The sequence below is a fragment of the Canis lupus genome, chromosome 31 (genome assembly GCF_048164855.1).
Source record: "Canis lupus baileyi chromosome 31, mCanLup2.hap1, whole genome shotgun sequence".
NCBI lineage: Eukaryota > Metazoa > Chordata > Mammalia > Carnivora > Canidae > Canis > Canis lupus.
Window position 1 is genome coordinate 14,640,490 of NC_132868.1, and position 17,060 is coordinate 14,657,549.

The window sequence follows — 17,060 nt, forward strand, 5'->3', positions numbered from 1 at the left end:
CGTTTGGACAGTGCCGCCGTTAGCTGTCTGAGCTGGCTGTGCAGCAGCTCTGAGGCATACCTGGGAGCCCTCTGCAGACAGGGAATGGCAAAGTTGGAGCAAACTGGGAGAATCATTACTGCCTCAACATTTCTATTTTTTCTTAACACTTCATGGCCACGAGCATGATTTATGGATGCTTAGTGGGGAAGCCTGCACTCTCTCTTGGGATTATGTGCATTTGGTTTTTCTACTTAGTTTAGATGGACAATTTTATTTCAGTGGATTTGCTGTTGGAAGCAAGGTTTTGGGATTTTGTGAATATTGTATTCCGGAAGTTTTGTTCCACTGGCGAGCTGTTTGAGTGTTTCCTTGCTGTCCAGCCTGTTTTTTGCTTTCCCCTCATCATATTTCCCCTTTCTGAGGATTGCATGCTTGCTGCCCTTGATCTGGAGCCTTGTTTTACTTTCTTATTGCACCCTTGCTTCCCATCTGCCTCTACTTAATTTTTGCATTTAAAAACTCTTGTCTGTTTTGCTCTAGAAGCCAGAATGTACTTGGGATCTGTGGTCTGGTCATTGGAATATTTATACCTGCCATTCAGTTGTGGAAGTACCTGAGAGGTAGAGTTAATGGCAGGTGGTTGCTTGATGAATGCAAGAGTTGAGCAGAGAGAGGTGGGTAATCTTACGAGTCTAATGAGTTAAAACAGGAGTTGTCCTTGATTCTGCCCTTTTTCCACACACTCCTACATCTAATCCATTTTCTTTGCTCAGGGGCTCTATCCTAAAATTATAACCTGCATCTGCTAAAGTTTCTCCATCCCTGCTATGAGTTCCCTTCCCTGACTTCCTGCCACATCCCCTAGGCTGAGCCACCATCCTGCCCTGTTTAGACAAGGGGTGTCTTCTTTTTTTTTTTTAAGATTTTATTTATTTATTCATAAGAGACATAGAGAGGCAGAGACATAGGCAAAGGGAAGAGAAGCAGGCTCCATGCAGAGAGCCCGAAGCAGGACTGGATCACAGGACCCTGGGATCATGAGCAGAGCCGAAGGCAGACACTTAACCACTGAGCCACCCAGGCATCCCTAGACAAGGGGTATCTAAAAGAACTTTCAATGGTGATGGAATTGTTCTGCATCTGCACTGTCCAATATGGTAACCTGTAGCCACATGTGCGGCTATTAAGTACTTGCAATGTGGCCATTGTGTTTGAGAAACCAAACTTTTAACCTAATTAAATTAATTTAGAGCTAAGTATTCATATGTGGCCAGTGGTAGCGTGGGTCTCGACTGCATAATAGATTTGTGACCATATCTATCTATGTTCTCTTGACCCCTGCCCTATAGTTCCCCCTGGTAGTCCCGAGTGATCTTGTAGCAGGATGTGGATGTCATGACAGCACCAATGGTGCTTGTCTTTCTCTCTCTCTGCTGACTAAACTCCTCCTGCCCCACACCCCACCAACTTCTCTAACGCCAGAGAAGACATCACAGCCTCTTTCTCTTTCGTAGCTTTTTCCTACTCCACATGGATGATCTCTCAATCCCCTTGCTCCACGGATGGCATCTACCCGGGCTGGGGTACAGTGACTTTGCTTTGTTACATTCTCTCTTGTCATCACGTTCTCCTCTGTCTCCCCGAGATGACACTCTTTATCCCCTCTTTGACTTGTGTGTTCCCAAATTTCCTGAGCGACACATTTTGATATAATCTTAGTTATTTCAGATCACACTTTTACTGTGGGTATCAAGCATATCCAGCCCCTTAGAGCTATGAAGTTGGTTGCGAAAGCCTAAGGAAAGCTTGGGTTAAGAGAAAGGAACTTTTGAACAATTGCTTGTTCTGTTATGTATACATACAATTGGTTCTAAACGCATTTAGTTAAGAAAAATTTTACTGGTTTTTACTGTTCAAAAATGAATCAATATTCCTGAAGGAAAATTAGAAAATATAAAAGACAACGTGAAGAAAACAGTCCCACATTATGTCTCTGCTGAGATGACATCACAGGTTGTGCAGGGCATGCATATTGTGTATATTGTAATGTCGTATGCGCTGTTTTGTTACCTGCTTTTTTTACTCAAAAATACCATGTAGAGCTTTTCCTATCAGTAAATACTCATTACAAATACATTTTAAATGGCTGGAGAGTATTTTTTTAAAATTTTTTTTATTTATGATAGTCACAGAGATAGAGAGGCAGAGACATAGGCAGAGGGAGAAACAGGCTCCATGCACTGGGAGCCCGACGTGGGACTCGATCCCGGGTCTCCAGGATCGCGCCCTGGGCCAAAGGCAGGCGCTAAACCGCTGCGCCACCCAGGGATTCCCCTGGAGAGTATTATAGTTCATGGATGTACCATAAATTAGTAAAGAAATCTGTTCTTGTGCATTCAGGTGATTTCCTTTCGCTGTTACAAGTAGCTAATTCAGTTAATTTCTTTTTTTTTTTTTTCCTTTTTTTAAAACTCAGTGTTTTAGAAAATACTGTGTTCTTGTCCCTTTCCTCTCACTTTTGCATGAGTGTGTGAGTCACAGTCTTCCTGGGTGTTAGTATGTAATTTGTTCTGGACGTGGATTTGTTGTGACTCCATCTACCTACATCATGTTTCTCTTTGCGGCAATGACCACTTGTTTTCCACACTGTTCTGTGGTTATAAAAACAAGTGTTACGCAGCGACTCTGTTTCCTGAGTGCACTGCTCACACATGCTCGCTCTGCCTTCCTGTCTTCCAGCGGAGGCCAGTCTCCAAGAACACACCATCGTAAACAAAGTTCTCTGAACACCTACTGATTGACAATGTGGTGTATTTTTATTTAAAATGACTGTTCACTTGCTATTCTGAAAACATGTAACCTTGACCTTTATATTTGCCTCAGTTTCAATATTATTTTAAAAGGCAGCAGTATAAAAAAAAAGGTAGCTTTGTCTTTGATGTTACTTCTCAATACTATGTAGGAAATACAATGTAAAGTAATAAATGCACAGCTATGTGTATATCATATTTATATAGAAATGCTTTGAAGAGTGGGGTTAAGCAATGCGTGGGCTTCTAATGCTGCTCCTCTCTCGTGGCTTGATTGTGAGGTGGGAGAAATTGTCTTGCGGACCATTATAGAGCGTTAGAGAAGCCCAGAGTAGTATTTCTTGGCTTCCTTGTGATTTCAGGTTTCCAAGTTTGTCAAGTTTCTGTTTAGGGCATCACGAAAATGGTAATTAGAATCTTATTTAGCTAAGAACATGCCGAGAAGTGCATGCTGGCCATTCTGGGCTGGGTGGCCTCTGGAAGTAGGAGCCAGATAGGGTCTAAGGTGGGATGGGGTGTGGATGTGGCAACCACTGTCCAGAAGAACCAGTGAGCCTGGCTTGGTTACAGAAAGTAGGGGAACTGGGGTCACAAGGTTCAAGTGTCCAAGCTGCTGAGACCCTGACTTTAGCTGAACAAACCTGAAAAGCTGGTGTTCCTGCACATGCTGGAGGCTGTTTTTCTATGCATGGCCATCAGTTTTCTCTTGATGATACTCATTGTTTAGTTATGTCAGAGCCTTGAAATGGAGTCTGTGCTATGGAGTGTTTTGTTTTTTTTTTATTTTTAAAAATATTTTCTTATGTATTCATGAGAGACACAAAGAGAGAGAGAGTTAGAGACACAGGCAGAGGGAGAAGTAGGCTCCGTGTAGGGGGCCTGATGTAGGGACTCAATCCTGGGTCTCCAGGATCACACCCCAGGCTGAAGGTGGTGCTAGACCGCTGGGCCACTGGGGCTTCCCTGTGGAGTGTTTTAAATCCAGGTCAGAAGGGCACCGAGGATCAGGTCCTGTGTTACTGAATGGCAAGTAACTACACAAACTCTGCCACTCGGTCTGTGAAAGTCTCTTCAGTTTGGCTCTGTACCAGGTAGTGTTGCTGGAATTTAGTAATGCTCATGACATGATTTCCCTGCCCTCAGGGAGCAAATGTGTGATTCAGTGTGTGAATGTGGTGGCCTCAAATGAAGGAAGCATGAGTTATCACAGCTACAGATTTCAGCGAATGAGATGCTAACAGTCATGGTATAAAAGTGGATTTGGGATTAAGGACCAGCAGCCCAAGATGATGAGTCAGGAGATACGGGAATTGGTCATGGGCGCAGGCTGGCAGGTGGACAAGTGGACAGGGTTGGAATCTGGGGAGCTTGCTCAGTTGTGAAGGCATTGATGTATGTAGCTGGTTTTGATGTGGGCTACTCAGAAGGCTTGAGGCCTGACCTGATGTCTCTGAAGATCCTTGAAGTGACACTTTCTTGGCCATGAGACTTTCTTAGAACTGCCTGGTCCTGAGTAGTTCTAAGAATGGGGTATAGACATGGCAACCACCAGCTCTAGGCTAGTGCTACTCAAGTGTGGTCAGCTGACTGGTGCCAAGAGAGAAGTACAAACATTGAGAGTAAGCGTTTAGAAATTTCCATAGCAACTTGACATTGTAGCCACATCCAAGTGTGTAAGCAGTAGATTAGTTTGTTTGAACAGCATGTAGACCTGTTTGGGTTTTGAGGGACTTAACATGTGGGAGTAAGTTCACATTTAACTGGAGCCAGTGACTAGTCGCAGTGGAGTCACGTGTGTTTCCTTAATGAACAAAAACAAAACGGAACACAACACAGAACAATCTAATCCTTCATGATAGTAGTTTGACAAACACTTCTTTGGACCAAGCATGAAGATAATGGGAGGTAAGGCTGTGAGACCCAAGGTCAAGAACTTAAATATAAAACCATTGATCACATTCCAGCTTCATTTCAGGTCTTGGTCATGATCAGACTTTCTTCTCTTCTCTTTCCTCTTTGTCATCAGCATGTTTTTTTATGAACATTATTTTTAGTGCATACTATATACAATTCTATACTTACATTCTATATACATATATAATACATAATTCGTAATATTTACTCAGCCATCAAAAAGAATGAAATCTTGCCATTTGCAATGACATGGAAGGAACTTATTATACTAAGCAAAATAAGTCAGAGAAAGACAAATATTACATGATTTCACTCGTATGTGGAATTTAAGAAATAAAACAGATGAACATAGGAGAAGGGAAGAAAAAATAAGATAAAGACAGGGAGAGGCAAACCATTTAAGAGACCCTTAAATATAAGAAACAAACTGAGGGTTGCTGGAGGGAAGGAGGGTGAGGGGATGGGGTAACCTGGGTGATGGGCATTTAAAGAGGCATGTGATGTAATAAGCACTGTTATATGCAACTAATAATTCACTAAATTCTACTCCTGAAACTAATACTACGCCATATGTGTACTAACTGAATTTTAAAAATAGTCTTGAAAAAAGAGAAAAAAAAGAAAAAGAATGTTACTGTATTTTGTTGTGTTTGTATGCCACAGGTCCTTAGCTCTTCTGTTTTGGGAGCTCTTTTTCCTATTATAAATAGTGCATTTTTGAATATTTTTGTGCAAATTAGGCTTTTTCCCCCCTCTTTCTTTTGGATTCCCGCAGTCTTTACCCAAAGGAGAAATATTGTGTCAAAGGGTCATAGTTCTATTGATCTCTAGAAAGATGGAACCAATTTATATTGTGAGAGTACACATATAGGTTTTCTCTGTGGCTTCAGGCTTGGTAATTTTAATACTTTTGGCAGTTTAGTAGACATATACTTGCCTTGAGATAGTTTTAGGGAGAAGGTGATGTTTGATTTTAATATTTTCTCACAATTAAAACTAAATGATCTTAAAAGAAGAACTTACCAAGTTGAACCTGAATGTTGACATCCTGTAATTTTATCAGTTTTCACATAGTTTGGATATAAACTTTTCTTCATTGTACTTTATATCATTCCTCATTCTGTTGTGACTGGTTTTCTATTTGTTTTATTATGTTTTGTGGTGTAAAACTTGTTCATCAGTGTTTACATTTTTATACCTAACCACACCATCTCTCCATTTTATCTTTTCTTGGCCAGAAATTATTTTCCCCTTCCTAAGTGAGATAAATATGCTATTCTGCTCTTTTCTAGTTTTTTAGATGCTTATCTCTTAGAGCTCTCTAAACACCTTATTCCGGGGTTTGGTATAAGATGTAGATCAGATTAATTTTATTATATACTGATGCCTAACTGTCCCAATAACTTTTATTAGTGATTTCTCCCCATTTTTGTGTTTCTTGTGGTTTGCCATATATCAAGCAGTTACCATACAATGAATATATTTTTGGAATCTTCATGTGTAGGCTACTATTTATTTAAAAAAATAACTGCGATATATCTGGATTTCATTTGTGACCTGTCGTAATTTGAAAAAGAGTGCTTTTTCAAATAATTAGCCGAAATTATTCTCAGCTAATTTTGTAACCTGTCTCTTTCTCCTAGAATTCTGAAGGTGGACTCTATCACCTGAGAAAAACATTATTTTATATTCTTCCCTCTTATTCTTTGAATTGTATTTCACTGTCAATTGGTAGTTTTCTAACCTGCATTATTTCTCTCTTGAAATTTTAAAAATTATTTTTAGAAAGGGAGAGCGAATGAGTGAGATGGGAGTGGGGGAGGGGCAGAGGGAGAGGGAGAGAGAATCTCAGGCAGACTCTGAGCTGAATTTGGAGCTTGATGTGGGGCTTGATCTCATGACCATGTGTGCCATCATGACCGGAGCTGAAGTCAAGTGTCTGATTCTCAACCAACTGAGCCACTCAGATAATCCCTATTTTAATATTTTTCTAAAGACATAGTGCATCATGCCTTAAGACAAAGGACACTGGACACTAAGAGAGAGAGGTTCACTCCAGTCTTTAGACTCTAATGCAGTTACTTTTCTTCTTATGTTAGTCTGCTAACATCATTACAGAAACCAAGGTATGATCCTGGTTTCTGCGATTTTAGCGCAATGCTTATACAAAAGAAGGTCCTGCCCCATTTTGTGGCTGCCCTTTTGGCCACAGGAAGGCAAAGGTTTTACAGATTTTCCAGAACAGTAGTCTTAGTGGGAATGTGGCTGGTTAACAAGAGCATGAGGTTGAGGGTTCTAAACTAAGAGCTTGGCTCTGATCCCAGGCTGTCAAACAAAAGAATCAGGAGAGATAGACTTGTCAGCATAGACTTGTCCTCATGAGTGAAAGAAGCTGTTCAGAGCACATGCATGGAGTACTGCCTTTGAAAGAAAGTTTTATAGGACCAATATTTAGACATTACTAAGGCAAGAGGGAAGAAGGCATGGGTCGTTAGACTGAATTGTGTGCTTGTTCTATATGGGGTAGCTTTTAAAGGGATTTGTGTCTCAGTGTCCTGAAGTTTTGGTACGACTGGCAAGTCCTGTGGGCAGTGCCCCCATCTCAGAGCCGCTGCTTCAGAGGCCGGCCGTGTGTAGGATGGAAGAGACCCGAGGATGTTTGTAATAGAATCCTTCCCTAGTGAGGCCAGTTGCCTTTGAGTGCTAAAGCATTTTCCGGGCAGCCCCAGTGGCCCAGCGGTTTAGCGCCGCCTTCAGCCTAGGGCGTGATCCTGGAGGCCCGGAATCTAGTCCCACGTCAGGCTCCCTGCATGGAACCTGCTTCTCCCTCTGCCTGTGTCTCTGCCTCTCTCTCTCTCTCTCTATGTCTCATGAATAAATAAATAAAATCTTAAAAAAAAAAAAAAAGACCTGAGAGCCAAGGGAGGCAGTGTGGGGGTGATACACATAGGTCAGTCACAGGTCAGGCTTGTATCTGAAGACAAAATGATGATCTTTGATGCCAAAAGGATTTAAATAAAATAAAATAAAGCATTTTCCTCTCAGATTATGGACTTTGTGACAATGTCAGGTGACTCCAGAAATTGAGAATGAATGTTTGGGGTATATTAAATTTTTATCAAATTCCCTAATAAGTCAGAAACTCTTGGCAAGGAAATTAGCAAAGACTTTACAATTATTTTAGGGATTACTTTATAAACTCTTGCATTATATTGTATTTTTCTCCAGAAAAATGCTATACTTGAACAGTTTTCTTCTTCCACTTGGTAATTTCTTGGTTCTCTCACTAGTTGCTTAATATATTTTTCTGATAGATTAATATTTGTTGCCCCCAGCCTGTGTGGCTGTCAGACTGATTGTTTTCCTCCTTCTGCTTATTTCCCTCAATTATAAAATAATTGAGATAACAGAACATACATGTAGTACATAGAACTGTAGCTCATAATAAATAATTGCTATTGTTTGCATAATGCTTTACAGCACAGAATGTATCTCACCCTCTTTGAACTTAACACAACCCCGTGAGGTGGGAATTATTGTGCAGCAATGCTTATGAAGGAAAATACTGAAGCTCAGAGACTGAATGACTACCTGCCTTAGGCTACAGAGCTAATTAATGGCAGTTCAGGACCCTGGCTACAAATCTTATATTTTCCCTGGCATGTCTTCTGGTTTAAAGTCTTTCTGATTGAATTACATTTTATTGGAAGAGAACGGGAATGTTATTTTTTAAAATCACAACATATGGTGCTCAATTTACTGGGCCTAATGAATAACTGACCTAATGATGCAAGTTTTTTAAGGGTTATAACTATGCAAAAAAACATGTGTATTTAAAAACATCTTTTTTTTTTTTTTTTTTTTTTAATTCATAGAGAGGCGCAGAGACACAGGCAGAGGGAGAAGCAGGCTCCACGCTGGGAGCCTGACGTGGGACTCGATCCAGAATCTCCAGAATCACGCCCTGGGCTGCAGGCGGTGCTAAACCGCTGCACCACCGGGGCTGCCCTAAAACATTTTTTTGAAAGAAGGATTTAATCTGTTGATCAAATGAATATAGTATGTTGCCTCTAGTTGAAAAACTTTTCTAATTTTATTCAAATGATCTCATTCAAAGAGAAAAAGTTATCCAGAAGCATAAGCTGAATAACTGAGTTTTCTGGATGCTATTTTATAGTCAAGTTTTAAAAATTTCATTTGCAAGATGCTTGCTGCTAGAGTAGAAAATTGAAATTGATTTTTTCCCAATGAATCTGTATTCCGTGACCTTGCTAGATTTGTTAGTGTTACTAGTTAGTAGTTTTTTAAGGATTTTCCCTATAGACTATATAATATTATCAGCAAATTGAGACAATTTTACCTATTTCTTTGTAATCTTTATGGTTTTTTCTTTTTCTTGATTTATGCAATGTATTTGCTACAATAATAGGCACATATCTGAACTAACGCTGTTGTAATAACCTCATTGTGGTAAGGCTTCTTTATGTCTGGTTTATAAAACCATAGATACCATGTTGGAGGATTTTATTAGAAATTAAAAAAATATACAATCTTGAGTTATTGGAACTTAAAAATTGTTTTTCATATATTTGTAGTGAGCATCAGTGCCTGTTTTGATGTTGAATGTGTGCTTTACTAAAACGTAAGGAATTTTGATAAGTGCTTATTGGCAGTTCAGACAGATCTTTTTTTAAAGACTTTATTTACTTATGAGAGACACAGAGAGAGAGGCAGAGACACAGGCAGAGGGAGAACCAGGCTCCCTGTGGGGACTCAATTCCAGGACCGTGGATCATGACCTGAGCCAAAGGCAGACGCTCACCCACTGGGCCACCCCAGCGTCCCAATTCTGACAGATTTAAAAAAAAAAATTCTGTTTATAAATTGTTTGTTGGGGTGAGAATGATAAAAGCTTAATTAAAATCCACTTTCATTGAGGAAACGATGGCTAATTTTAAAGATTTTAGTTACTTATTTGAAGGGGGATGGGGAGGAGGAGAGGGAGAGAATCTCAAGTAGACTGCACTGAGTATGGAGCCCAATGCAGGGCAAGATCTTTTTTTTTTTCTTTTATTTTTTATTTATTTATTCATAGAGATGCAGAGAGAGAGAGAGAAGTAGCAGAGACACAGGCAGAGGGAAAAGCAGGCTCCATGCAGAGAGCCTGACGTGGGACTCGATCCAGGGTCTCTAGGATCACACCCTGGGCTGCAGGCGGTGCTAAACCGCTGCGCCAGTGGGGCTGCCCGCGGGGCAAGATCTTAAAGAGAACGTGACCTGAGCCAAAATCAAGAGTCAGATGCTTAACTGACTGAGCCACCCAGGTGCCCCAAGGATGACTAATTTTATAGGTAAAATTTACAGAGAAGCATATTAAACAAAATGAGAGAAAAAATTGGGATAGAAAATCAAGCATCTAAAATGTGAACAAGGAGCACCTGGGTGGCTCATTTGGTTGAGCATCTCCCTTTGGCCCAGGTTGTGATCCTGGCATCCTGAGATCGAGGTCCGCATCAGACTCCCTGTAGGGAGGCTGCTTCTCTCTCTGCCTATGTCTCTGCTTCTCTCTCTGGGTCTCTCATGAATGAATGAATGAATGAATAAATAAATAAATCTTAAATAAAATGTGAAAAATATCCTTGACTGTTCATTGTGCCAGTATGTCTGTAATTAAATAATATTTGAAATGTGGCATAGGAGGATAAAATGAGAAATAGATTTAATTTAACTCTTCCAAGCTGTGTGAACTTGGGCAAGTGACTCATCCTTAGTTCTTTTTTTAATCTGTAAAATGGCAATAATAGTAAGCTTGCTGTATTGTCGGGATTAGAAAAAACATACGAGAAGTGCCTGGCCCATATTGGGCATGCAAAAATATGTAGTGAGGCTTATTATAGGACTCTGTCCTTTATTATTTATTCATTAAGTTATTACTGATTTGTTAAATTGTCATAGTTTAGTAATGGGTACCATCAAATAGCATGTATCACCCAAGGAAGAAACTGTTTGAATCGAAGAACCCTGTCCTGCTAAAAGAATATAGAACTTTATCTTCCTAGAGACTTACACTGATCCATGAGGAAAAATGATTGATAAACCATTGCAGTGGTGGTAGTTGGATCACTTGCCAAATTTCTTTGCTTTATTATCCTTTACCCCAGTTTTGGAGAGTCAAGACAAGCATGTTTATTTCCTAGGGCCTTTGAGGCTCTCCCCCCAACTGGGAGATTGTGTGCACGTGTCCGGGAGCACCTGGAACCCAGGATGGGGGCCGGAGCCGCTACTGTAGGTGGAATGGAGCCCTGGAGGGTCATCGTAAGGGCCTTTGACAGCCAGATGGCCTTTTGCTAGGCCTTGTCTTCATCATTCACCCTCCTTCCCTTCCCTTTTTCAGTATCTAAATGACTTTGCAAGGTATTCTTGGCTAATTTTGTAACCTGTCTCTTTCTCCTAGAATTCTGAAGGTGGACTCTATGTATGCATGAATACATTTTTGGCCTTTGGAAGGGAACATGTTGAAAGACATTTTCGAAAAACTGGACAGAGTGTATACATGCACCTGAAGAGACATGTGCGAGAGGTGAGATACACGTTGGGAGAACCAGCCTTGATACCTTTCCCTTACGGTTGCTGTGGTGTGGCTTAGCACATGGAAGTTTTACTTTGCCCACGTGACTACTGATTCCCTTTGATGATAGGAAACAAAAACATGACCGTTTGCAGAAGTTCATGTTTGCCCACACCCTACCTTACCCAGTTTAATTTTTCCTTTCCTCCGAATTTCTAGTTAGTATTAACAATACATGAGTCGACTGAATGAAGAAAAATTAAGTAAAAAATACAGACAAGTACACAAAGTCATGTCAGGAATTCTAAAATCAGAAATAAAAAATATTTGGATATTTTTGCTTCAGATTTTTTTTTTTTGAGCAAGAGAAAGACCTCTCCTGAGAGCTCAAGTCCCTTTTGTTTCCCTCCTCAGTAGTAACCATGGCTGCGAATTTATTCTTATTCCTATGTAGTCATTATATTTTATTTATGTAAAAATATTTGTGGATAGTCATGATATGTAGAAGGACTTTATGTGTTTTAAAGATATAGATAAATACTATCTTACTGTTACGTGTAATTCTGTGTAGAGCTTCCCCTTTTCATATTGTTCTTGAAATCTGTTCATGTTGCAATGCATTTCAATGTACTTAATTCATTTTATTATTTGTCATTCCTTCTAATGAGTACCTTGTCATTTGTTAATTCTCTTGTCCTATTGATGAACATTCTGATTTTTTTTTTTTTTTTTTTGCTTGCTTGTGGGAATACTTATCTTCATTTTGGCTAGGTATTGCCAAATTCTCCCCCAGTGTGGTGGCATCAATTTATACTCCTATCTGCATTGATTACAGATTCCTGTTTTCCCACATCCTCACCAACATTTGGTCAGATTTTTTATTTTTCCTAATCAAATGGTTGTGGAGCGGCATCTAAAATAATTGGCATTTCCTTCTGCAAGGGTTAAACATCTTCATATATGTCTATTGGCCATCCTAGTTTTCTCTTCTCTGATTTTCCTATTTTCTTAAAGTCTGTGGCTTGACTTTTTGCTTCATTTATGAATTATTGTGTACAGAAGTTTTGAATCTGATGTTAGATTAATTAAACTTTTATGAATTATGCCTTTTGTATCTCATCTAAGAAATTGTTTACCAATTCAAGGTCATAATGATATTTCTTTTAATACTTTTGTTTTTGAAGTGCATGTGTGTTTGCATGAGTATATGTGTGTTTTAACATTTTTGGACTTTAATCCATTTATAATTTATTCTTGTATTTGTATGAAGAATGGAAATCTATTTTTTAAAATTTCCCTTACTGGTAACCAGTTGTTCTGCTATTCCTAGAGTAGTGCAGTCTTTCTCAATGATTTATAGTACTATCTTTTTGTCATAGTTTAACCTGTCATTCATACTCGTGTGTATTTTGGGGCTCTCAATTCTTTTCTGTTGATCTTATTTTTCTGTGTCTGCATTGGTGCAGCAAGCCTTGATATCTGGTAGTGCAAGCACTTTTTCCAGAACTTCCCTGGATTTAGATATTCCTTTTTCTATGTAGATTTTAGAGTTGGTTCACCTAGTTTAAAAAATCCTGTTGAGATTTTGATCACAATCACATTGAATTTGGAGATTAGTCTATAATCCACAGCATCGAGTAAGCTTCATGAAGGCAGGGACTTTTATCTGTCCCTGTCTTCTTTTAGTTCTGTGTCCTCAGCACTTGATAGTCCAAGCACATAGTATGTGCTTCATAAATATTTATTGAATGAGTATTCAAAATAATATACCTCTCTATTTATTCAGTTCTCTTTTGTCTCCTTCAATACTATTTTATAATTGTCAATAAAAGAGCTTGTATTTTGTAAAATTTTTTTAGGTACTTTGTAATTTTTGTAACTATTGTTACTGCTTTTACTTCTTCATGTATTCTAATTGGTTATTGATGTTTGGGGATGTTATTAATTTTAAAATATTGATTTTTTTACTTAGCAATACTATTCAGCTTACACTTCACTCCTAAAAGTTTTTAGACTGTGTTGGAACTTCTAAATAGTCAATGCTGATTTGGAGTTCATCTGATCGTTTGCCTAGCCTACCTAATATGTTCTCTGTTTAAGTTCCAGACAAAGGAGAGATTCCCAATTGCACAGTGGGCAGAGTAGGAGGAAGAGGAGGAAGAAAGGCCAGGAGGTCAGATAAACCATCAACTCAACGATTAGCTTTAAAATAATCTAATGTTAGCTTGATAGTACATGATTTACATTCACTGCTACTGTTATGTGGGACCTAGCAATTCTTGTGAGGTCCACTCTGTCAAGACATATGTCTTAGTGTAAAATGATGAAGTTTTAGGATAGTGTTGGGAGTAGGAAATGAAACCAAGGCTAAGCGGCTTGAGATAACTTGCTCACAAAGATTGTGGTAAAATCGCAGAATGCTGATACTCTTGTGTGGTTAGCTCTGATCTGAGCTTTTCAGTTAAATATTTCACTCTCTGACCACAACTTTCTCTCAGTTTAGCTCTCATTTATTCTGATTTTATTCTGCTGTTCTCCCTCCTTGCAATTTGTGGGTGGCCACTTCCCCTGTTTGTTGAGACTGCTTCTCAGGACTTGAAACATTGTCTTGCCACCAGTGCCCTCATGGGACCCTTATCCCCTCGTCTTGCCTCCTTAACTGTTCCCAGAGCTCCAGCTAGTTATTCCTTCAGCGTCATCCTGGCTTCCGAGTGCTCTTGGCGAGCAACTTCACACCACTGTGGTCTGGAACCATGTCAAACTCCTGGCCTTCCCCCTTCTGCTAGGCCCACTCACTGGAGACTGAAGCTTCTCCCACTCCAGACTCTGGATGCAGCCCTCAGAGTGCTACCAAGGCCTCCCTCATCATCCTCAGAAAATGATTTGACTGTACTTTTACTTGAGAAAACAGGAACCTTGGACAGCATCTTCCTGACCTCCTGTCTTGCCTCCTGGGAGGCATTGCATCTGGTTTCCACATCCCAGCAGAAAGCTATATTCTTTCTGTCCTCACAGCTCCGTTTCCTCCTTGGAAACTTGCTTTTTCCTTAACTCCCTTTTCTTCAACATCTCCCTCTTTTGGCTGTTTCCTCCCACCTTAAAAGAAAACATACCACAAGACTGTCCCTGTGATTTGTGTCCTCCTTTGGTCATCCCATCCCTTAATAAACGTGTTTTCCTGTTCTCATTGTCTCTAATATACCTCTCTGGAAGTTCAGCATTGCCATTGGGTCAGTCTTCCCGTTAATCCACTAAAACTGCCAGGGATGCAGTGACTGCTGAATTGTCACACTTGGTGGATATGTTTCAGCCCTGATTTTATTTGGCTTTTTGAATATTTGAACTTATTTTCCTCTTGACTCTGTTCCTCTCCTGCTTTCTTTGGCACCATTCTCCTGCCTTCCTCCTGTTTTTCAGGTTGCCTTTTGTGACTTTGTCTCACTAGCATCTCTTCATTCACTTACTCCTTAAATATCCGTACTTCTTCGGGTGCCCTTTGATCATCTTTCTCCAGAAGCTGCTTTTCATCATAGGTGTTGTCTGCTTCCTTGTTTAACCATTGTCTCTGAACTGACTTCCTAATCAGTGTCTCTCCAGAGCCAAAGATCTGACCATCTGACTCTAACCTGGCTTTTTCTACTTGAATACCTCACAGTCCCTCAAGCTCATTGTGCCCAGACTCAGTGAATAATCCTCTTTCTTAGAGTTATCCTTTGTCTTGAATTCTAGAGACCTGGAAAGCTTTTGGATTCTGCTTTCATTCCATGGCTAGTTATCTGGACCTCTCAGATGGCTCTGAAGTCCATCCTGTCCTCTCTATTCTGCTGTTTTTGTCTGAGGGCTCATTATCCCTTAAAAGAACTAATGCTTTAGCTTCTGGACTAATCTCCTCTCTTCCGAACTTGCTGCCTTCCATCCCCCAGTGTGCATGCTGCACCCAGAGTGACATTTTCAAACGCATGTATCTGTGGATCTCTGGGACTCTGAGTCTTAAATCTCTGGTATCTTCCTTTGTTGCAGGAGCAAGTCCAAGATTTTTTTGCATGTGATTACAAGGCCTTTCGTAATCTGGCCCCTCTAGCCTTCCCCACACCCAGCCTTTTTTTTTTTTTTTTTTTTTAAGATTTTATTTATTCATGAGAGACAGAGAGAGAGAGAGAGAGGCAGAGACACAGGCAGAGGGAGAAGCAGGCTCCATGCAGGGAGCCTGACGTGGGACTCGATCCCCCGTCTCCAGGATCACGCCCTGGGCTGAAGGCGGCACTAAACCGCTGAGCCACCGGGGCTGCCCCCCCTCTAGCCTTTTTGACTCTACTTTTACTCCACCAGCTTTGTGCTCTAGACATATCAAACCACTTCTTCCTGAAATACATTATGATTTCATACCGTTGTCCATGCTGTTTGTTTTCTCTCTCTGGGATGCCTCATTCCTCTCATACCTATTGTATTCCATGTAGTCAGCATATCCATCTGTCTGTCCATCATCTGTATATCCATCTATCCATCATCCATCCCCATCCATCCACCCATCTTCCTTCATCCATCCATTGAACAAATATTTGCTGAACAGTTGTTAAATGCCAGACCTGCTGCTCTTCTTACCTGACCAGTGCTTCCCACAACCTCCCCAGAACTGTCATTTCCTCCTCCTTCTGATTCAACCTTTTCCACATTATTTCTTTTTTTTTTTTTAATTTTTATTTACTTATGATAGTCACAGAGAAAGAGAGAGAGAGAGATGCAGAGACACAGGCAGAGGGAGAAGCAGGCTCCATGCACCAGGAGCCCGATGTGGGATTCGATCCTGGGTCTCCAGGATCGCGCCCTAGGCCAAAGGCAGGCGCCAAACCGCTGCGCCACCTAGGGATCCCACATTATTTCTTAATACTCATCAGAATCTGTTGTACTCTTTGTCTGCATATGCTCTTCTACTTTGCAGGTGGGCTCCTCAAGGGATGAAGCATGTCTTCATTCATTTTGCAGCCTCTTTGCCAGCCCAGGGCCTGACCCATGGGCACAGTCATGTTTGCTAACTAAGGGGTTCCTGTTTCTCAAACCCTGTTGATTTCTAATGGAAACTGAGCAGGCTCAGAGGCAATGGTCTTTGGAAGGAAGACCTAGTGGGTTTATTTGTTTTTGTTTTTCCTGAAAGGTAGTGGATCTAATCCAAGTCTAAGGTGTGAATGGCAAAGTCCGGGAGAGCCTCGTGTTCTAGCATGTCTTCATGCAGCCCCTCTCCTTCTTGCTCCCTCCACCATCCTGCAGGAATGGAGGAGACAGTGGAACAATTAGAAGCATGGAACAATTAGAAGCATGCCATCAACTTCAGTAGAGAGATTGCAGGTGGCCTTCAGGACTGCTAAATGTGCCTTTGGTACAGGTTTTATTTCATCCCGTTTTTAAGGCAGGCATGTGTTGGGGAGAGGAATAGCAGCCCAGAGACCTTGGAGGAGGGGGATTCCAAGAGAGGTGACATGAATTTGGCATGAGTATTTGGAGAGGCAGGTTTCTGAGCTAGAGTGTTCAATCATTTTCACATCCCTAAAATGTGAACTATAAACTTATAGTAGAAGCTGTAAAAACTTAATGTGAGAATCACAAAGATGAGTCAGCATTCAATGCCAAATAGTAAAATGTGGCAAAGACGACTCAAGACTGATAAGGAAACAAACTAAAGCAGCAACAAGGCCTTGATGCTGCCATAACATGTGACCACTTGAAAAGATGCTGGGCTTTGACCCTCACACCGTCATGTACTGGAAATGTGCTCTTTCTTGATAACTGAG

General features: G+C 40.5%; 1 protein-coding gene and 1 non-coding gene across 3 annotated transcripts in view; one reads left to right on the top strand and one right to left on the bottom strand.

The window, feature by feature from the left end:
- The window catches only part of USP13 (ubiquitin specific peptidase 13), a 117,163-nt gene that overhangs the window by 13,287 nt on the left and 86,816 nt on the right, over nucleotides 1–17,060 (top strand). The window contains exons 1-2 of one of the 2 annotated variants that reach the window (XM_072807491.1): nucleotides 4,595–4,697; nucleotides 11,161–11,286. In XM_072807491.1, the coding sequence (XP_072663592.1) occupies nucleotides 11,188–11,286 (99 nt within the window). In that variant the 5' untranslated portion in view covers nucleotides 4,595–4,697; nucleotides 11,161–11,187. Of the gene's footprint in view, nucleotides 1–4,594; nucleotides 4,698–11,160; nucleotides 11,287–17,060 lie in introns of those variants that run through there. The other variant, XM_072807490.1, reaches the window with a different exon arrangement.
- LOC140622520 (small nucleolar RNA SNORA81) lies at nucleotides 6,703–6,883 on the bottom strand. Its single transcript, XR_012022277.1, has one exon. It is a non-coding gene; the product is annotated as a small nucleolar RNA SNORA81 (small nucleolar RNA).